This window comes from Chelonia mydas, chromosome 3 (assembly GCF_015237465.2).
Source record: "Chelonia mydas isolate rCheMyd1 chromosome 3, rCheMyd1.pri.v2, whole genome shotgun sequence".
Taxonomy (NCBI): Eukaryota; Metazoa; Chordata; order Testudines; family Cheloniidae; genus Chelonia; species Chelonia mydas.
The window spans coordinates 67018752-67041055 of NC_057851.1; the positions used below are offsets into that span (position 1 = coordinate 67018752).

Sequence of the window (22304 nt, forward strand, 5' to 3'; positions counted from 1 at the left end):
GTTTCTGTAGTGGCGAGTTGGGGGGAACCCAGGCCTGCCCTCTACTCTGGATTCCGGCCCAGGGACCTTAATGGCTGCAGCTGTTGGCAGCCGACCTTTTACTGCCAGAGTTGCTACATTTCCCTAGGCCACTTGCCCACAGCTCCCCCAGTTCTCTCTCTTAAAGCCTCCTTCACCCTTACCTTAGGGCTCCCCTTCCAGTGGTTTGAGGGTGTCTTCATTACCCAGCCCTTCAGCCACACTTCCACTCCTCTGGCTCCCTGACTCTCCTGGACCTGACTGGAGTGAGCCCTTTTAGCGTATCAGAGGGGCCTTAATTAGAGTAAGGTGTTTTCATTAACTTAACAGCTTCAACTGACTCTTTGCAAGCTAATTGGAGTCAGGTGTCCACCCTAGCCTGGAGCAGCCTCTGCTCTGGTTAGTCAGGGAACAGAAAACTGCTTGTCCAGTGGCCAGTATATCTGCCTTCGACTACTCTGCTGTACCCAACTGGCCTGCGTCTATCACACCAGGTATGATCATAGATCATCAATTCATACCTTGAACCTGCTTATCTGAAGCCTCAGATATGTAAGTAAATCAGAAAATGTCTAGAAAGACATGATTATTTCTTATTGGCTTGTGGACTCCTCTGTGCTAACCCCAGCTGCTTTTATTTTGCTTGTAACATTTAAGCTGAACCTCAAGAGTTATCTTGATGCTTAATTTTTATAATTGTTTCTTTTAAGATCTAGCAAAAAGCCTAAGTTCCAAATGTATTTCCTTTCTTTTTGGGTTTAATAAAATTTACCTTTTTAAAGAGGTTTGTGCATATGTTGTTTAATTATCTGGTGGCAACAGCTGATTTCCTTTGTTTTTTTCTCAGCTCTTCACGGGAAGGGGGGTGAAAGGGCTTGGGGGTACCCCACAGGAAGGAATTCCCAAGTATTTCTTCCTGGGTTCTCAAAAGCGGGGGGGGCTGGGGGAAGGTTTGCACTTGGGTGGTGGCACCACCTACCCCTCCAAGGTCAGAGAGAAGCTGTGACCTTTGGAGTTTAATACCAGCATGGAGTGGCCGGTATTAATTTTTTTAGAATCCTTGTGGGTCCCCATCTTCTGCACTCAAAGTGCTAGAGAGAGAGTTAGCCTTGACAACCCCTTAAAAAATTCTAGTAGATTGATGAGGCATGATTTGCCTTTACAAAACCACGTTGACTCTTCCAACAAATCATGTTCATCTACGTGTCTGATAATTCTGTTCTTTACTATAGTTTCAACCAGTTTTCCTGGTACTGAAGTTAGTCTTACCGGCTTGTAATTGCTGGGATCACCTCTGGAGCCTTTTTTAAAAATTGGCATCACATTAGCTATCCTCCAGTCATCTGGTACAGAAGATGATTTAGATGATTTAAATGAGCCACTCAGAAGCCAATTTTTTCTTGATAAGATCTTCAATAAATGGGTTTTTGTATCACTGCATATCTTGTAAAAATCAGCTACAACCTGCGTCTGTAAGAGCAGTAGATGATAGTGTATTTGAGATCAGAAGAGACTCCGTGGAATAAAAAGGTTCTCATAGTAGTTATCTAACATAACCACTAGGGGGAATGACTGCAAAACAAATTGAAGCACTGGGTGGCTCTACTATGTTTTCACTTGTGATGTTTGCTATAGTGTAGATACTCTAAAGAACCTTAACTGACTTATAACATTCCACAATAAAGCTATCTTCCAGGCTGACTCTGTCTTTCACTCCTAATAACTCCAGATGATAAATACACAGCATCCAGGACATCTGTTACACCTGTTTTATGCAGAAAATGTCAGAAGCAGAGCTCTTGCCATGCTAAGGAGGAAATATGGAAGAGACCCCTTTAAGATATGTGAAAAAAACTTGGAATGAACGGCAGATGAGAGAGATGGTCAGGCCTGCACCTTGAATTAATTTTGATCTGACATAGAAATTTTGTAACTATCACTGTCCTAATTCATTTACAGCCACAGAGAAGTAAAGTTACCATTAACGCACCAGAACGATCATACTTTCAGCTCTAATAGACGCCCTCAGGGAGGAGTCTCTGAAATGTTTCAATTCAGAGCTAATGTTTTAAACTATACAAACAACAACTTCGATAATAAATGTGTTCAAACACTTGCTGGTAAGTGTTAAAACTAGCAGAATCTCAGTAGCCTGAAGCTGTCTAAATACTGATTTGGCCTCTATTGTTGGTCCACCATCTTACTGCCTTTGGAACTACTTATATTTAATTCACTGTGACAAGAAAGCAGATATTCAGGCACTGGAGTATGGTTATACATACTGCACATTTTGAAAAGGAAGATTTAAAAGCTGCATATATTACAGCTACCCAGGCATTTCCGTATCTATGGGTTGGGTTTTTACAGCAGGAATGGTCCTTTAAAAAGATCACACTACAGATATGTCACAGTACAATTAGTGAATCCAAGGTGATACGTTTTACTAATGGAACTGGGGTTTATTAACCCAAAATAATGCTCCCCATTTATATTTTAGAGAAACTTTGGGTAGATGGATACAATGCTACTCACAGACCAACACCACAATCAAACTTTATTTTTGATATTACAAATAAGATGTCCGATTTCCAGGATTTATTTGCTACCAAATTTGAGAGGTGTTTTCAATAAAAATAAGCATTAAATGAGACAGCTCAGTTTGTGGGAATAAGTATGGAGTATCCTCTCCAAACTGATATGCCAGGTCACTACACCACTAGTTTCTCATCATACACAGCTCTTCTGAATACCCACTTCTATCAAATTAACCACAACCATTGCTAGACAGAGTAGTTAAAAGTTTGTGTGTACAAAACCCTAACCTAGGAAACAAACAAGCTCTGGAACAATATATGTGTGCCAGCTCTCTGACCGTATGCTGTATCCCTTTCTTTTACCCTTCATCCCTTTGCTGTCTTTTTGATTGTAAGCTGGGCTTTGTCCTCCTATATATTTGAAATGTGCCTAGCACACTGTGGGCTCTACCACAACCTAAGCAATGAAGAATTTTATTTTGATTTTCTTGTGTAACCCCCTGGTCTGTGGGCATTAAATATCTCACTCTGTGCCCCAGCCACATTGGATACCAGACTGTCACAGCCCCACCCACAGAGACTGGCTCTTTAGCTCAAGTTACAGACACTCCTGTTTTTAGCTCAGGAGGTCCCTGGTTCGGCTCCCGTGTTGGCCATGATGGCAGTTGTCACGCTTGCTCACAATGATCGAAATTTAATGTGGAAGTCTAAGCCAATTTTGTCTTATGAAGCAACATGAGGCCTGGCTAGCGATGGAATGGAGATGCTGATCATCAGGAGCATTCTAGAAACTGTGTATAGTGGGGAGATGATTATCAAAAGATTCTGAGATTATAAGGCTGTAAAGGTCCACTGTGATCTAGTCTGACCTTCTGCATAACACAGGCCATAGGACCTTCACTAAATTAATTCCTGTTTGAACTACAGCATCTCTTTTAGAAAGATTAGCATTAGAAAATACGTTTACTGACAAGACCATAAATTTATAGACTCTCAGAAACCAAGGATGCAAAACCCATTTTAGATTATTCTGTCTCTCCCTTTGTTACGTAGAGAGTAATGAGTGTTTTGTTCTATCTAATTTTAATTGGCTTGAGTGACTGGACTTCCACTACTTCCTTTAGGAGACTGTTACTAGAACCTACTTAAGACCTCACTGCTAGGAAATTTTGCTTCCCTTATTTTTAGTCACACAATTTTTTGTTTTATCTCCTTGGCTCACTCTAAATAATTCCTCTCCCTCCTGGGCATTTAGACATTTCAAATACTTGCAGAATTACCATATTCCCTACCTTCCACTTGTCCTTACTTGTATTAAATGCTCAATAAACCAAAAACTAGATAATCTAAGGGAAATATTTGGAAAATAATGGTACTCTGGGACATTCGGAGGTGAGAATGGGAAGCAGATTAGGCCTGAGCTGGCAAAGCAAAAATGTTAGCAAAAAAGACCAACCCCATTGTGGCTGCACATGCAAAGGGAGTGAGGTATCGTTCCTGTATAGAAATGTTCAGAACTGCCTGCAGTATTCTAGGAGTAGCCATTCTCTAAATGCATTTGTGACACTTCACTGGAAATGCTCCATAGCATTCAGGGTAGTTCAGTACTACCAAAATGTTAATAAATGGGAGCTAAACTCAAAGAAGAATGAGAGAAGCGATTAAGGGGCTGGGAGAGACTGATTTATGAGGAAATAGTGAAATAACTTAATATGTAAAAATTAGCTAAGTGATAGCTAAAATGGAATGAGATTCCATTTACAATAGTCTGAAGGGTGTAAACGCTGAGGACAGAGAAGATATTAAAAGGAGGTACTGCTGGGTGCAATGGGATAAAACTGGAAAAGGGAAAATGTAGACAATTCCTTTTATACTCAAGCTAGTTGTTAATTCTCTTAAGAGTGTGGAATGGCTTCCCAAGCAAAGTGATGAATACCTTGTTGCTTGAAACTTGACAAAGCAGTGAAGAATATACTGCTGAGAAAAAAATCTTGTCCTGGCAGGGATGGACTGGATGATTTGGTGGGTCTTTTCCAGCTCTAATTTCTAGGACTGTGTGAGTGACTTCATTCATAACTTATCAAAGAATAACCAAAAGCAGCTGATTCATTAGTAAAAATATTTTGGGTGTTTAAAATAATAATTCTTTAAAAACCAGCAAGAGGCATTAACTTGCTCCACTGGATGCAAAAAGTTCTCTGGAGCGTTAGCCACATAACTCTCATTGCCTTTAGCAGTAGCGTAAATTGCTAGGTCAGAACTTTGCAATGCTTTGAGAATTAGGAATAGGTATAAGAACAGCTGAAGGCCTTCATTCTGAAAGCACTTATGCAGACAATTAACTTTACACTCTCATGTGGAAAGCTAAAGCATGCATATAAAGTGCTTGCAGGACCACAGTTTAAGGTTATAATGTTCAGAATTTGTAATCTGAGGGCATCACAAAAGCATCTAAAAACACTACAAATAGTTTCCCTTCATCTCTATCTCCAAAAAGTGATTTAACTAATTTAAAGCATTTTTTGCAAGGCAAGGGAAAAAGAAAATGTAGATGGAGGTTGACACTTTGAATATCAAATTCTAAACTTAACTATTAATTAAAAATACTGAGTAATAAACATAGGAAGGTGTGTTTTTTGTTTTAAAGTGAAATCAGAAACCATCTATTCATTATTTTATTGCTATATGGTGGTAGTTGATATAATACCCAACACTAATTTAGAGGCACGTGTAAAGACTTTAATCAACTTCAGAGTTGAAGATTGTTTCCTAAATCCTCAACCTTATTAGTCAAATTAGTAAGTGTCTCCTAGGCCAATAAGTTCCTAAAGCTACAATTTATATAATCAAGCACACCCTAAAAATAGAAGATAAGATTACTGACAGTTAACCGTTCCTATTTTTTTCCGCAGCCCGAAGAAGGTCTCAGGGATTAAACAACACCTCTAATCTTATTTGCTATAATTAACATGCACTTTATTCTTTTTCTTTTGCAGGCAATGTGTATGCATAGCACGTGCATTATTTTCAGAGTGTAATTTAATAACTAAGATCAGTAACCAGGATATTATTTCATTAAGAGTTAAGTGACTTTCTGATTATTTACTTAGTTATTTTTACTTGGAATGGGGTTTCTTGGCAGATTCTGTTTTTCCCAGCCTGGAGTTTTTTGTTTGCTTGTTTGTAAATCTTTTCAGACAGTTTGCCCAACATCCTACTATATTTGCACAGGCAAACACTCTGTTGCATGTGTAAAATAGACAGTTGCAGATTTTCATGCTTTGCATATACAAATGCCTATCAGCATGCATAAGATTGGTGTGTGCAAGATTAGACGTTGCTTTTCAGATTGCAATCTTTTACGATAATACAGCAATGCACAGTAGGCAGGAAAAGAGACCCAAAGATGAAGACGAATAGGATACAAATAAAATAATACAGTATTTATTTTTTAAGCCAGAGACAAATATGCCAACCTTATATTGACTTTTTTGGCTTAATGGTGTGGCTTAAGTATCCTCCAATCCCTAAAGTTTAAAGAATGGTAGCCCTGCAATCACAACAGTGCACATTTCCCCTGTCTGATCCTTATCAAGAGGCCACTGGGTTAGATCCATTAATCCAATTTCATTTCATATAAGGAATCAGCAATCACTCTTTAAAATCCAGTTTGGTTCAGAAGCAGGGAGGCTACATGAATCTGTATCTGGACTTTTAAATACAACATTAAAAGCAGTTCCCGTGCTGGTACTGAAGTAATGAAAGCTCTAGGCAAGGCCTGCAGTTTTGCTTGAAAAACGCCTTCTGTGCTCAGCATATTTTTATCTTGAGTTTTACTTTCTACCCACTCAGGCTGGTGATCACAAACTTTGATACAAGACTGATCTGACGTCAAATTGATAGTCTTGACAACTTTTTGACATCAACTCGAAAGTGTGAGTGACAGCATCACAATGAAAACATCTCTGCATCCATGCATCCTAATGAAAGGGAAGGACCCAGACCATAAAGCTCTTTTCTCCAAAATGCTGATTTATCTTTTTTAGTGAAAATAAAAACTAAAAAAGCAAAGCCTAACCACCTGCAAAGCAGCACTGCAGCCAGGCTGAGGGCTGCTTCTCTTTGAAGTACATCCACTTCAAATGCCTCTTAAGAAGTCAGGCTACAGTGCTTCAGGCGCCTTAACTCCCTTTGTAGTTTTACTTTTACTTAAGAGGCCAAATGGGAGCACTTTTATGGCATCCAACTTTGCTTTTACTGTAGAAGTTTTAAGTATAGCAGCCCCTCTTGCAAGCTCAAGCTTCTGATCAGGAAGGAGAGAGGTCTGTTACAGACTTTGATTACCTATGCAGTAGTATTTATAAATTGGAGAAGGAAAAACATCTATTTCCATTTTCTTCATCTCCTTGACATAATGAAGATGTAGTGGACCAACATTTCAGAGAGGCACGCACTTGCACACTTGTTAGCAAATCACTGGCTGTTTAAATGCTAGTTTGCAAAGTTATCTAGTACTCAAGCACAAATTCCAGCTGCTCATGCTTACTGAGAATGGGGTATTTAAAAAACCTCACTAAAAATAAAACCTGACTGGCCAGTCTGAACACAGGCTTTTTGATCTTCACTGGTGGAACCTGGCAGCCAGCCAGCTGAACTCAACTGGACCAGCTGTGGGTTCAGATTTCAGGACTGGAGCCACAGCTTTGAGCAGTCAGGGTCTGAAACTTTGTTATAATTGGGGTCTCTGGAGTCTGGGTATTTGTTTTATGCAAATGACGATTGCGATTTTCAGGAGTCAAAACTAACATTTAGTGTTTTTAAAGATTCATTCCTGTCAAGTGAAACAAACACCTTATTTATGGTTTATAAGGATCTTGCCAAAAGTGAATGCAAATGAAAGGTTTCAGCAACAGGACTGAAATTAACATTCAAAGGTGGAAAGATGGTCATGGGGCTGAAGCTAAGCCTGAAAGTGAGGAGATTTAGGTTCTGGCTCAGACACAGACTCCCTGTGCAATACTAGGGTTGCCAACTTTCTCATCGCACAAATTTGAACACCCTTGCCTCCTTCCTCCAAGGCCCTGCCCCCACTCACTCCATCTCCCCTCCCTCTGTGGCTCACTCTCCCCCCACCTCACTCAAGTCCCCCTGCCCCAGCCTGGTGATTGGGGTGCGGGAGGGGGTGAGGGCTTCGGGGTGGGGCCAGAAATGAAGGGTCCAGAGTGTGGGAGAGAGCTCAGAGCTGGGGAGGGTGGTTGGGATGTGAGGGCTCCAGCTGCGTGCATGGGCTCTGGGGTGGGGCCGGGAATGAGGGGTTTGGGATGCAGGAGGGGACTCCAGGCTGGGACCGAGGGGTTCAGAGTGCAGGAGGGGTCTCAGGGCTGGGGCAGGCGGTTAGGGTGTGGGAGGGGGTGTGGGCTCCAGGAGGGAGTTTGGGTACAGGAAGGGGTTCCGAGCTGGAGCACGGGCTCCCGGCAGCGCTCACCTCGGGCGGCTCCCGTAAGCGACAATATGTCTCTCTGGCTCCTAGGCACATGGGCAATGTGGTGGCTCAGTGCGCTGCTCCTGCCTGCAGGTGCCACCCCCGCAGCTCCCGTTGGCCGTGGTTCCTGGCCAATAGGAGCTGTGGCGCTGACGCTTGGGGCAGGGGCAGAGCGCGGAACCTTCCTGCCCACCGCTGCGCCCAGGGGCTGCAGGAACATGCTGGCCACTTCTGGGAGCCACGTGGAGCCACTGCATGCAGGGAGCCTGCCTCAGCCCCACTGTGCCACCGACCGGACTTTTAGCGACCCAGTCAGCGGTGCTGACCAGAGCCACCAGGATCCCTTTTCAGCATTCCAGCTGAAAACTGGACACCGGGCAACTCTACGTGACACTGCCTAAGCCTCAGCCATTCTGTACCTCAGTTTCATGCCATGTAAAATAGGGATAATAATATTTCCCTACCTTACAGGGAGATGGAGACTTAATTCTTTAAATGTTTGTAAAACACAGAGATCCCTGGATGGCAGGTGCTTCACTAGCACAAAGTACTAGAATGATAAGAAGGAAAGGCTGACTCACTTAAAACACCTTTCCAAATAGAAGCTGCCTTTCCCCAAAGACAAAAAAAATTGTAAACTATGGACATTGCTTTGTGAAAACAGTGTCATTACTGGCAGCAGGACTGTCATAAACATACAGCTAAGGATAGCGTAAAATCCCTCCTTTACCTGTAAAGGGTTAAGAAGCTCAGATAACCTGGTTGGCACCTGACCAAAAGGACCAATAAGGGGAGAAGATACTTTCAAATCTGTGGGGGAAGGTTTTTGATTTGTGTTTCCGTGTGTTCTCTCAGGAGGCAGAGAGGCACCAGGTCAGGGAAATATATCTCCTCCAAACAATCCTGAAACGAGTCTCTGATATTAGAAAAAGTGTAAGTAAACAAGGCAAGGTGCGTTCGGTTATCTTTCGTTTTAGCTTGTGAATTTTCCCTTTGCTAGAGGGAGGTGTATTCCTGTTTTTTGTAACTTCGAAGTTAAACATAGAGAGAATTCCTCTGTGTTTTAAATCTTTTGTTACCCTGTAAAGTTACCTTCCATACTGATTTTACAGAGGTGATTCTTTTACTTTTTTTTTTTTTTAATATAAAATTCTTCTTTTAAGAACCTGATTGATTTTCAGTGTCCTAAAGACCCAGAGGTTTGGGTCTGTGCTCACTTTGTAACCAATTGGTTAGGATATTATTCTAAAGCCTCCCCAGGAAAGGGGGTGTAGGGGTTTGGGGGGATATTTTGGGGGACATAGGGCTCCAAGTGGCCTTCCCTGAATGTTTGTTTAAATTACTTGGTGGTGGCAGCAATACCAAAGGCAAGGAAGAAATTAGTGCCTTGGGGAAGTTTTTCACCTAAGCTGGTAGAAATAAGTTAGGGGGTCTTTCATGTGGGTCCCCACATCTGTATCCCAGAGTTCAGAGTGGGGAGGGAACCCTGACAAGCACACATGGCTCAGAAATGATTGCCAAGTGCTGAGATGGCATAAATGATAAATTAATCAATATTTACATTATTGGTCATGTCAGATTTCAATAGCCTGACATACATGTTAGAGTGCAAAAGTTAAGACATACATATGCTTGGGTCCCTCAAAATCAAGTTTACTGCCATAGCAATGTGTACCTTTGAAGTATTCTTAAACATGTTGGTCCTGAATACTTTGCCACTTACAATTTTCAGTTTAGGAAACATATCTTTAAAAAAAATATGGGAACACTACTGAATTGGAAAATCTGGTGCTTTTCTGTGCACTCAGAACCATGAAAACGGAAAACCATAAACTTCACCTTAGTTTAATAAAAAGTAAAGGATGCTGTATAACAGGTGTAATAATGATGCCTGTGATCTGATGAAAACATTCATTCTGCATTCAGAGAAACTGGGCTCAGCTCCATTGAGCTAGACCAACTTGCACCAGCTGAGGATCTGGGCCAATGTATTTCCCCCTTACTGTTAGGTGACTAGGGTATAATAATCAAAAGATACAGATGGTTCATAAAGGACAGTCAGGAGAATACCTGTGTAGAAGAATGGCTGAAGAAATTGAAGTGAAAAGTTGTTATGGATTGTTATAGTCCTTACAAATCAAGGGTGGAGATGATGCAAAGAGAAAATCAGTCACAAGGATGTTACAGATCATCTGATTCAAAACTTATTTTTCAATACAATATTTGCCTTAACAGACATGGAATGGAGCAATACAGAAAGACAAAGGACAACTTGGTCAGCAGGCGCATGCAGCATTCCATCCTTGGATGCACATACAAAATTCACATTGAAATCAGTGGGTCAGACACATACACCCACAAAGAGAAGGAGTTTAATGCAAGAGTGTCAAGACCAAAATAGAAACTCAAATTCAGATTAAAGAGAAACAAGCCACATTTTGAAAGGGGAAAATTAAGCAGTGTGTAAGACACAGTAGATAAAATAAAATGGGATGAGGAAGGGGAGGGGAACAGTCCTAAAGAGGGGGGAAATTAAGTGGTCACGAAATAAAGATTATAGGTGAAAGTACGTAAAAGACTTGTTTGGAAGCACGACATGTTCAAAGGCCTCCTGGGAGGAAAACCAAAAGCAGCTTTGGACATTTAAAATACCTAGGATGAAAAGGGAACATGCAAAAGCTGTCAGGTTACACGAGCAAACAGAATAAAAACAGGAAAAGTAAAGACACACAGAAGAAACTTGGCTGTTCTGAGTGGTGACTAGGAGAGCTGATTTGGAGGACTGAGTTTTTGGAAGCAGCAAGTAAGGAAACACACAAGGAAAAATTAGCAATGCACCACAAATGACACTTTATTTGTCTCTCTCTTTTTGCAAGTGGAGTTAAGTTTCAGTTATTTATGTGAATTCTTCATAGTGTTCTGATAAATACACTAATATATTTTGTAAATACAATAGAATCTTCACAGCAAGAAATCTCACTACAGCATCTGCTATTACATTTTGCTGAGTGCAGGCAAGGCGAAGACATGTACATTATTGCGTGTGGTTCAGTGAAATGCTAATTAGCAAAGTTATACTATAAGAAGCAAACTGAGAAGGAAGGAGACAACAGGGCTATTGCGGGATAAGACTGCAAAAATAGGGACAGATGAAAATGGTGTTGCTAAAGGATTCTTTCATATGGTGTGTCTTGGGCAAATTTCTAACCTGGCGGAGCCCATCCCTCTCCAGGCACTGTGGGTCTGGGGACAGAACAGGCCCTCTGCTGCTCCTGCATGTTATACGAGGCGACTAAAAAGGGGCTGCCTGGAGAGGGATGGGCTCTGCCAGGTTAGAAATTTGCCCAAGACACACCATATGATGAGCAAGTCAATGATGTCCATACCGGATTGATCACAGCCCAAATTAATAAATAATGACCGCGCCATCCATCTCCCACCAGGGCAGAAGCGACAAGTATACTACTGGTGTAACCCCAACAAAGAGGATCCGTGGAAGATATAACATCACCATAGCCACATGGAATGTAAGGACATTGAAACAAATAGGGAGGTTGAAAGAACTCATGTATGAAATGGAACAATACACCTGGCACCTCCTAGGAATTTCTGAGGTCAGATGGAAGAACTTTGGAGAGGTACTAACGGAAGGCGGCCAGGTACTCTATTACAGTAGAGAGGACAAACATGTCAATGGTGTAGGATTTCTTGTGCATAAAGATATCAAGAATTCAGTATTGGGAAGCCGCCCAATGTCCAGCAGGCTTATTTCCATCTGTCTAAAGGCAGTACCGTTTAATATCACAGTGGTACAAGTTTTACACCCCTACAACAGTCTATGATGATGAGCAAATTGAAGATTTTTACAATCAGCTCCAAGACATCATCGATAAGGTACACAAGAAAGATATCCTGATTATACAAGGAGGTTGGAATGCTAAAGTGGGTACTAACGCACAGGCAGATTGGCGAGATTATTGTGGTCCTTTCTGTAATGCGGTAACCAACGAGAGAGGATTGAGACTTTTGGAGTTGGCCAACTATAACAATCTGGTTCTTGCAAACACATTAGGAGCACAAAGTATCCAGACGATCAACATGGCACGCACCTAATAGTCTACATCACAGCCAGATCAACTACATCATGGTGCAAAACCGATTTCATTCTGGGATTAACAGAGCTAAAACAAGGAGTTTCCCTGGTGCTGATACTGGAAGTAATCACGGCCTTGTGATGCTAAATTTTTGGTTGCGGCTAAGGAAAATAATCAGGCCAAAGTTCACCAGAACCAACTTTGACTTAGAAAGACTCAGAGACCGAAACATTGCAGAGTCATTCCAAATTTGGCGGAAAATTTGCCCCGCTGCTTGCTGCAGCGGAAGACGTAGAAACAATGAACAACAATTTCAACACTGGTTTCAGAGTAACAGCCCTGTTAGTCTGTATTCGCAAAAAGAAAAGGAGTACTTGTGGCACCTTAGAGACTAACCAATTTATTTGAGCATGAGCTTTCGTGAGCTCACGAAAGCTCATGCTCAAATAAATTGGTTAGTCTCTAAGGTGCCACAAGTACTCCTTTTCTAATTTCAACACTGTAATGAATGAGGTAGCAATGGACATCCTTGGGAATCATCATAAGAAGACAAAACCATGAGTCACAAATGACGTATTACAAATGTGTGACACTAGAAGAGAACTTAAGAGAGACGGGAACAGCACTGAGGGAGCTGATAAATACAGAGTGATTGGCAGAAAGATCAAGAAAGGAATGAAGGGGCCAAGGAGATATGGATTGAAAAACAATGCTCTAAAATTGAAGAGTATATAATAATAAAAATAGCAAATGAGCCTTCCGGGTTGTAACATCTGATGAAGGAAAAATGGACCAAAGCTAATGCAATTCAAGACAAAGAAGGGAACAGTCTTACAGAAGAAAGGGACATCATCAATAGGTGGACAAACTACTACTCTGATCTATACAACCACCAGAAAAATGTGTCTTAGTCAGCCCAGATTCAACAGAGGATGATGATTTTCCAGTACTGCGTGAAGAAGTGGAGACAGCTGTGAAATCACTCAAGAACGGAAAGGCTACAGGTATTGACAACACCCCAGCCAAACTGATGAAATTCGGAGGAGAAATAGCAATAGATGTACTCACCAAGATCTGCAACAAAATCTGGCAGACCAGTAAGTGGTCCTCCACGTGGACACAGTCACTAATCATCACTCTGCCAAAGAAAGGCAACCTGCAATTGTGTCAAAATTACCGGACCATAAGCTTAATTAGCCATCCTAGCAAAGCGATGTTGAAAGTCCTACTGAACAGATTGAAGCCACAGAGAATATCATCGCTGAAGAACAGGCTGAATTTAGTGCTGGAAGACGGAACACAGAACAGATTTTCAACCTTCGTGTTCTATGTGAGAAGTTACTTACAACACCAGCAGGACATCTACCATGTCTCTGTTGACTTTAAGAAGGCGTTTGACAGAGTATGGCACGAAGCTCTCTGGGCAACCATGAAGTAATACAATGTTGGTCATAAACTTATTCTTACCATTAAACAACTGTATGCCAAGGCCAGCAGTGCAGTTCTCATCAATGGCACAATAGGAGAGTGGTTTTGTACCACTGTTGGAGTCCAGCAAGGCTGCCTTCTTTCGCCCACACTGTTCAACATCTACTTGGAGCGCATAATGACTGATGCCCTAGAAGATCACATATGCACAGTCAGCATTGGAGGACGAACAATCTCAAATCTTCGATTCACTGACATTGATGGCCTGGCAGGCAGCGAAGATGAATTTGCCAACCTTGTGAAATGACTGGATGAAACCTCCGCAAAATATGGCATGGAAATCAGTGCAGAGAAAACCAAGCTGATGACAAACAGACGTGATGCGATCAGCTCACACATCACTGTCAATGGACAAGAGCTGGAGACTGAAACAATTCAAGTATTTGGAGGCAATCATCTCCGATGAAGGATCCAAGGCAGAAATTCGGGCAAGAACTGTGCAAACAACAGCAGCAGTGGCAAAGCTAAAGCCAATTTGGAGGAATAAGAACATCTCCCTGGAATCCAAACTGAAACTGTTGCACACACTGGTCATCTCAATTTTTCTGTATGTGTGCAAGACATGGACCCTTACCGCAGAACTTGCGTGGAAAATACAGGTAGTAGAGAGGAGATGCTTTTGTAAAACACTGGGCAGTTCCTACTTCGACCAAGTCACTAATGAAGAGGTCCACAACATCATCATCCAATGCGCTGGGTCATATGAAGACCTCCTGATGACTGTGAAGAAGCACAAGCTGAAGTGGTACGGCCACATAATAAAATCATCTGGCCTATCCAAGATCATCCTCCAAGGGACAGTACAGGGGAAGAGAAGAAGAGGTAGGCAGAAGAAGAGATGGATTGACAACATAAAAGAGTGGACAGGAATGGACTTTATGGAGACTCAAGCACTGACACACAATCATCAGGGGTGGAGACAATTGGTTGATTGCTCATCAGTGATGGTGCCCCAATGACCAATGCTGTTATGGGAGTGATGATGATGAAAAGATTCTCTGCCTTTGTTTTTCACAAGATTGTTACCAGTCAGGAGTTAATGCCTCAAGATACCAGTGTTTCCAATGTTTCCTGTTACTGCAAACCAGCATGGCACAGATTATAAAAATCACTAGTTTCCTTATGCTGGTTAGTAAGAGAACATGGCTCAGTAATGACTCTAACATTCCAGATACTGGGATGTTTTAGCTGGGCTGTGGAAGGAATGTAACGTCAAAAGCTTCAATATTCCACTTGACTAGATAAACAGGCAACTAGAATTAACTGGTAGGCTGCAACCATGTATAAATATCCCATCATCCTGCAGGCCATGATGTTTTTAAATGAAAACTGTATTTTCTTCAGTTTTCATTTTTTCTTTTACTTTCCAATATTTGGAAATACACATTTCTTATATTCACTTTGGGACATGTTGATTTTTGCTCCTGTGCTCCTAATGGATCTGAGGATTAGCATGGTTTGTGTTTTACTACTTTGTGTTCAGATTTCATTAATGACATCCGCACAGCTCAGGGAATATGATTTGTAAATGAACTGCCACTGCAGAGCTGGCAAAGAGAGCACAACCTTGTTTGGTTCACAACCTATAAAAAGAACGGTTAATTTCTTCTACAGAAGTGTAAAAGAATACAGACTCCATAAATACCAGCAGGCCATGATGAGGCATTTACTACTTAACACTATTTATCTCTAATAGTATCACTGAAGAAAATATTTCAAATGTGGCTAAATTTGCTGCTGATTCAAAATATTTGGGACATAAGTATAGAAGCCTTGATTGTCTGCTGCCTTGCACCTTGTGTAGGCATTTACACCTTTTCAGAATTAGTGTACAGTAGGGAAAGTCCAGTCGAAAGGGGGACCTAACAATTTCCAGTCAGATCTACTGACAGACACCCAAAGTCTGGTTACTGCAGATGGAGGAACGGGGGGAGGCGTTGGGTCATCACCCATGCCAGCCCCTAATCAGCCAGGGCCACCTCCTACCTGCGTCAGGCAGCTGCAGCTACCAGCCCTGGCTCCGCAGGCGAGTCCCTCCCAACCTGGTTGGAGGGGGAGTGCAGAGGGGGAGGGAAGAGAGGGGGAAAAAGCAGCGAGCGACAGGGGGAGGGGGAAAGAGGAGTGAACAGGGGTGGGGCCATGGTGGAAGAGGTGAAGCAAGGCCTCAGGGGCATGGCCCTCAGGGGCAAGGCCTTGGGGAAAAAGATGGGGTTGGGTCAGGCCAGGTCGGGCCTCGGACGTGAAGAGGCAGGGGAGGGGAGTTCCGGCACTCCTCCTGGAGTGCCTGGTTTTTAAATATTACGAAGTTGGCAACTCTAGTGCATAGTAAGTGTAAGATGCTACCAAGTCAGAATGGAAGCATTTGATACCCACTGTGCACACGTGTAAAGGACAAAGTATATGATGAAAAGTAGTGGAGAATCAGGGAGAAAGATTCTTTTTTAAGTCTTTCCATCTTTCCTCGAGGCCTTCAATACCAGCAATAGACACACAGTATAATAGTAAGCAATGATACATATTGTTTCATTTAGGTTCCGAAATGATCTATAGAGAAAGTGAAATATATAGAAAATTCCAACTGGAATATGACCCAATGTAATGCAGTTTTAATTCTTTCTTGTCCTGTGTGGGTTCAAGTCAGACATTTTAATGCTATTTTGACTGTGAGTGTATGTGCTTGAGAGAGAGAGTATGTACACACACACACGTGCACATACACACACACACACACAGGGACATCTGATAAGTGTGTGTCTGCACGTGTCTGGAAAAAGAGAGAGAATACGCACGTGCATATATATATATGAGAAAGAGAGTGAGAAACTCCCATCTATTCTGAAAGGATTGCGTTCTCCTTGGATTTCTATTACCATCATATTATTGCTACACTACAGTGCATCTAAAAGGCTACAGTTCTGGCAGCCAACATCATTACAGCTGCTCAGCTTATTAACAGAATAAATAAACTCAGAGACACTGGTAAAAATATATTCACTACAATTATCGCTGTCTGATAAAATAATGAACAGTAAAAAGCGTCGTTCTGCTGTCTCATCTACAAGTGTGCATTTACTGCTGTGTATGATGAAAAACAGTTTCTTTGCACACAATCATCCTAAAATGTGTTCTTTTTTTAAACAAAAGATATTTTGAGTTAGTGTCTTTCAACTCATAAGATAAGACCCTTCATTTGCTGAATTCAATGTGCTCCATTTCCTTTCCTGTCACATAAAATGCCATTAATTCCCAACACAACTCAACAAGAAAATCATGCACATAACAACATACAGCTTTGACACAGGAAGAAATTGGTGAACTATACAAACAACCACCAGTGGAGAAATATCAACTAAAGATACCTATAGGAAAGCAGAATGTATACCACATTCTTGTGCTCTCAGAGACCAAAGGGGAGTTAGACATCACCTTTTGTCCATCTGCCATTTTCTCACTGGCTCCAAGCAAGGGAAATGGTCAAAATGGAGCAAAGCCAGTAAACTGCTTCTAAGATAACGAGGAGTCCTTGTGGCACCTTAGAGGCTAACAAATTTAAAATAAATTTGTTAGTCTCTAAGGTGCGACAAGGACTCCTCGTTATTTTTGCTGATACCGACTAACACAGCTACCACTCTAAAACCTGCTTCTAAGATGATAGTCTTTTCTTTCCCCTTCTCCTCCAGCCGAAGCCTGTTCTCTTTGCATGCTCATTTTTCTTGATGCTTCCCCACCGCACTGTTAGATTCTGAATGACATACTCAAGCAGTGTCTTTCCTTGACGGTGTTAGGAAACTCAGTTTGGGTTTTATTAACATAATTTATCATTTCACTACAAAATGTCCAGTTTTTTTATTTAATATTTAGCAAGAGAGCAGGAGAGTGACTGAAGAACTAACGCACAGTGTTGCCAAGCAGCCACACAGTGTTGTTATCCTGATATTGGTCTATAATCTGTTAACCTGTATAACTCCATACCCAGCGCTCTGATGACACTTTCTCTCAGAAAGGTGCTAAGCTGTTTTCTTCTTCTAAAGGTACCCTTTTGGGTTTAATTTGGAAAGCAATAGCACATTCATTACTGGAGCTGTTAAATTTATGAAAATAAGCTATCTGGGTTCAAGACCACGTATTACAGAGCAGTAATTACGTTAAACCTTGAGTCAAGTCATCATTCCATTTTTGTCGACACATTATCCCGATTAAAGAGACACTGCACCCTTTCAAGTCTAACTGAACAGATTAACAGCGATATAGTCTCAATTAAAGGTTCCAAAAAAGGACGGAATAAAAACACTCTGTTTATTCAGGTTCTCAGACCGAGCCCCCCATGGTAGTATCTGACCACCAGTGGGGATAGAGACAGAGTAGAAGCCCGTCTGAAGTCAATGGGGACTACTCAGAGCAGTAAGCATATGCTCTGTAGCGTTTGCAAGATCAAGCCCTTTGTTTCAGTGGAGGCTGGTGACATCTGAGAAGAAAGTGGTAAAACGGACATGTGCCTCCAGAGGTCCTTGCAAAAATATTGGCTATTTTGGATAGTATCGAAGCAATCTGATGTCCACTAGCCATGCTGTAAGCTTAAGTACAAGCTTGACTGTTTTATGCAAGTTTCTGCATGAGAGGACAAGATCGGCCCTAGGGTGCAAAAGTTTGCCAGGCACTCAGGGAAGGGCCACATCTCAGGCAGCTCTGAAGAAAGGAGGAAAAATCAGATGGAGATGGCAGGGTGGGGGGAGAGGAGAAGAGCAGAAGCTGGATGAAACAAAAAACCAGAGCAAAAAGCAGCAGCTGGCAAGAGAGAGAGGAAGGGATTGTCTAAGATACCTTCTTCTTCCTTCTGTGCTACAAAAACATAGCAAAATAAATAGATGCCCACTACATCAGCTCCTCTTCACACATTTGTCTTCTATAGCTACATGTCTGTCTTCTCTCTCCTCTTCACCTTTGTTCCTTCACTCCCTCCTCCTCTTTTCTTCTGTGTTTCTTGCTCTCCTGTCTGTATCCATCTGCCTTTTGCTTCTCTGACCCCACCTAGAGAGAATATGTCCCCCCTTTTTTCCTCCCTGGCCCCTTCACCCTAAATTCCAAAGTGGGCTTCATTGCCAGACTGCATCTCCCTTCACACCCTGCCTCCTTCCCTCCACAAACCAATAGCTCTTCTTTCCCTTACTAATTTCACACTGTTTGTGGCAGGGCAGGGCAAGAAAGATGTGATGCAAAGCAGGAGGCAGGGTAGCAAAGACAGAGCTGCTTTAGAGCAGACTTGCCTACCCTGGTTGGTATGTTCAAGGGGAGTGGGTGCTTTGGAGGAGACATGCCCCCACCCTGTTTCCTAAATACCACTACTAAATGCACCACTGTTTTCTTAGAGGAGAGTTGTGTCAAGTCTTCAGCATCCCTCTCAAACTTTTCATTTTCCTCTCCCTCAGTCTCAATCATTGGTCACATTTGGCAGTCTAAGCAGGATAGGCATTGCTTGTCCTGGACAAGCCACCTGTGTTTACTTTCCCCTCATTAAAAAGAGTTCCCTTGCATTGTTTCATCTGCATATTTACAAAGACGAATGAACTCTCTTCAAATGAATTACTGAAAAAGCCCCTTTGGAAGGCAAAATACAGAGAATGGTACAGGAATCACTGGAGAAGAACTGAAGTTCATTTTAAATCAGTGGACCATGTACAAATGCTGTCTTACAAATAGGATTATTTAATTTAAACCTTAGATCTGTCAAGTTTCATTACTTCAAATGGAGCCTGTCATTTCTTGGCTTCATTATAAATCAGGATTATATTACAATTTATGTTAGGTTAAGTCATTGCTTAGATACAAGGCGGCAAAAAAAAAATTACACAGCAGTCAGTAAATAGAGCAAAGTCATTGCACTGTTCTGAAAGGCAAAAAGTCATCTTGCTATATGAGGATCCAAGCTGTCCTGTACCAAGACTGTTACTAATAAATAAAAGACCTCTGGGAAAAGTGCTGAGCGTACGCTGGGTCTATTTTCAGCTTGCATCAGCAGCTGCTGCCCCTGGGATCACATCTTTACTCATACCCTACACCATATGTAATCACTCCAGTGCTGCAACCAGTAAGATAATGAAAGAGCATGGCATAAATCTATACTTGAGTGGAATGCTAAATGAGAAAAATAACACAAAAAGGGGGGAAATAAACCACATTTTCAAGTCATTAGGAAGAAAGACTTTGACATATGAAGTGTTGCAACCATTAATAGCACTTATCATATAGAGTGGAGACAAAGAGACAAATTAATCAAACTGACAGAACTGGGACATTTTATGCTAATGCGGGCTCCTGGGTTTTGGTGTGTATTCCTCTGTGTCTGGAAAACTGATACCATTACAGGGCAGGAAATTGCATGAACAACATGCAACAGATCATAAAAATTCACACACTGAGCACAAAAACACAGCCAAAAGCACTGTAAAAACAAGGCTAGAGACCTCAACAGAGGAACTACCAACAGCTAATGAATGCAAATAAGTACAGGAATATTTCCCATTCATGCATAACAATTAGACATAGGCTGTGACTCCACAGTCTCAAATACCATAGGTAAAATAAAGCCTGGAGGGCTAACATGCAGATAGCTGGGAGAATAGCTGGCCATGTCAGATTCTAAATTTGTTTGCAGTATTGCAGCCAGCAGTTTAAAGCCACTGGGGAATTAACCTGGCCAAGTGCAATCTCTGCCTAAATCTATTGCCATGTTGTTGTTAAATTTAATTTAATATATAAAGGGGAGGAATAAAAGCAGAAATAAAAATGGTAGCAGCACCCCCCAACAAAGCAAAAATCCCCACACAAGAAAGCAAATCCAAAAAACACACAATTAGAAAGATGGCAAATAAAAGCATTTTAAAGTCATTCTATTGGGGAAGGCATAGCCACTTGCTGTCCAAAGCCACAGATGTCTTGTGAGAAGCAGGAAATGGCAAGAACTAAAGGAATGCTGGGAAGGGCAGTGTGTAGTAGAAGATCTTGCCAAGGTTACTTTGTTTGCCATAGGCCTCTTAAGGACCTTGAAAAATCACTGTCAAAACCGAGCACTAGTGAAGTGTGTAGAGCTAATCATCCACTTAAACATCAAATGACTGATAATTCACTTCATGGTCACCCAAGGCGTTGCTGACTGCAGTCTGCTTCTAAAAGGGGGAGGATGCCTAGTTGATAACACATAGGTCTATACAGCACCACCACTCTGAGGAATTAAGGCAATAAATAAAACCAATCGTTAATAAAAAAGCAACTTTAATACATTTGGGGCTACATAATTTCAAACCCAACCCCTGCTTCCCACCCCATAACATATTTTTATGTGACTGTCGATGCTAGTGTTGTTGAACAGATTTTGAGTACCAGTGTTATGGACATAAACAGGATGAGAATGTTGAGACCACGCAGTGGGTAGGGACTTGCTGCTTCCCACATGAGCAGTGAAGTACAAATCCTATACACAGCTCTAGGATGGGGAGCCCTTCCCACACACAGTGGAATGAGTGCAGTTCAATTTCATCAGAGATGGAGGGGAGTTGACCAGAGGGTGCACATACCCTTCATAAAGTGGAGTCCAGCTCATGAGAGCTCTCTAAAGCAATCTCAAACAAAGCACTTTGGGGTTTGCTGAAGATTTCATCTGTGTGACCTGGGCAAATATCAAAGACTGAAAATTTCGTCTAGTTCTTCTGATTGTTTTTTTGTACTATGCCGAGCACCACGTTGGAGCTCAATAAATAACAAACAGACTACAATGGAGCCTGCTCTGAAGAGGTTAGAATCCAACTAGATAGAACTGTATACGCTACAAGTAAATATACATACACACAAAATATACTTAGATTATGGGTTGAATATGGAATAATTTCTTCCTTTTAAAATTTTTAATAAGTAAATTTAAGACAATAATAATATCGAGGCATCTGATTTCTTTAATTGTTTAGGTCTTTGAAGATATCCTGGAAGTGTTCTGCAGACATCCAAGATGCAATCACCTTTTCTTCTTCTCCAATTGCAAGTGAGAGTAGGTCTTTTCTTCTCCCAAATTCTAGTTACAGTGAAATCTGAAAACCTTCCTTAAAGGAAGAGATTGAGACAGGTGAAGAGACTGAGACCAATTTAACTTTCTGAGAAGAGGGACGAGGTGCAATGATAAGAAATGACTATAAAGTTTTCCCACCTTCTTGGCCAAAGCAACTGCTATCAGGAAAAACAGTTTCAAAGGATCTGAGACCTCATCCCATATTCAAGAAAACAAAAATCTGCTTTAAAACTAAATTGCTACTCCAATAGCAGATATCTCAGAGCATCTGGGCATAAGAGGATGGGATCTAGTCTAAGCCCTTGCAAGCCTGTTGTGAAGAGCACTAATAGCTGCTTAAGAAGTGTAGAGCCAGCCTGTTCTACAGATCTTCTTGGATGAAGTCCAGGATAGTGAGAATATCAGAGGTTCTAGCCAGAATCTCTTTGGCTGTGAACAAGATGAAGACAAAGAAAGAGAATGAGAATGTGACTGGAACTTCTTGTCTTTGACAGTCCACTTGGCTATCCCCTCACATGCTAGGTCTTCAGTTTGAGGGTTCCTAGATCAGAGTGTAGAAAACCCTGCAAAAGAAGAATTGGAACAAAAATAACTGTCACTCAGTTATTTGTTCAGAATCTTTCACATGAGCA

At 41.6% G+C, this 22304-nt stretch overlaps 1 protein-coding gene across 3 annotated transcripts in view; it reads right to left on the reverse strand.

Annotated features, from left to right (window-relative positions):
- BACH2 (BTB domain and CNC homolog 2) overlaps nt 1-22304 on the reverse strand; it is a 269574-nt gene that overhangs the window by 30946 nt on the left and 216324 nt on the right. The window contains exon 5 of one of the 3 annotated variants that reach the window (XM_037894482.2): nt 1288-1488. The exons of 1 other annotated variant lie outside the window; for it this stretch is intronic. In XM_037894482.2, the coding sequence (XP_037750410.1) occupies nt 1288-1488 (201 nt within the window). Of the gene's footprint in view, nt 1-182; nt 491-1287; nt 1489-22304 lie in introns of those variants that run through there. One more of the 3 variants, XM_043542662.1, reaches the window with a different exon arrangement.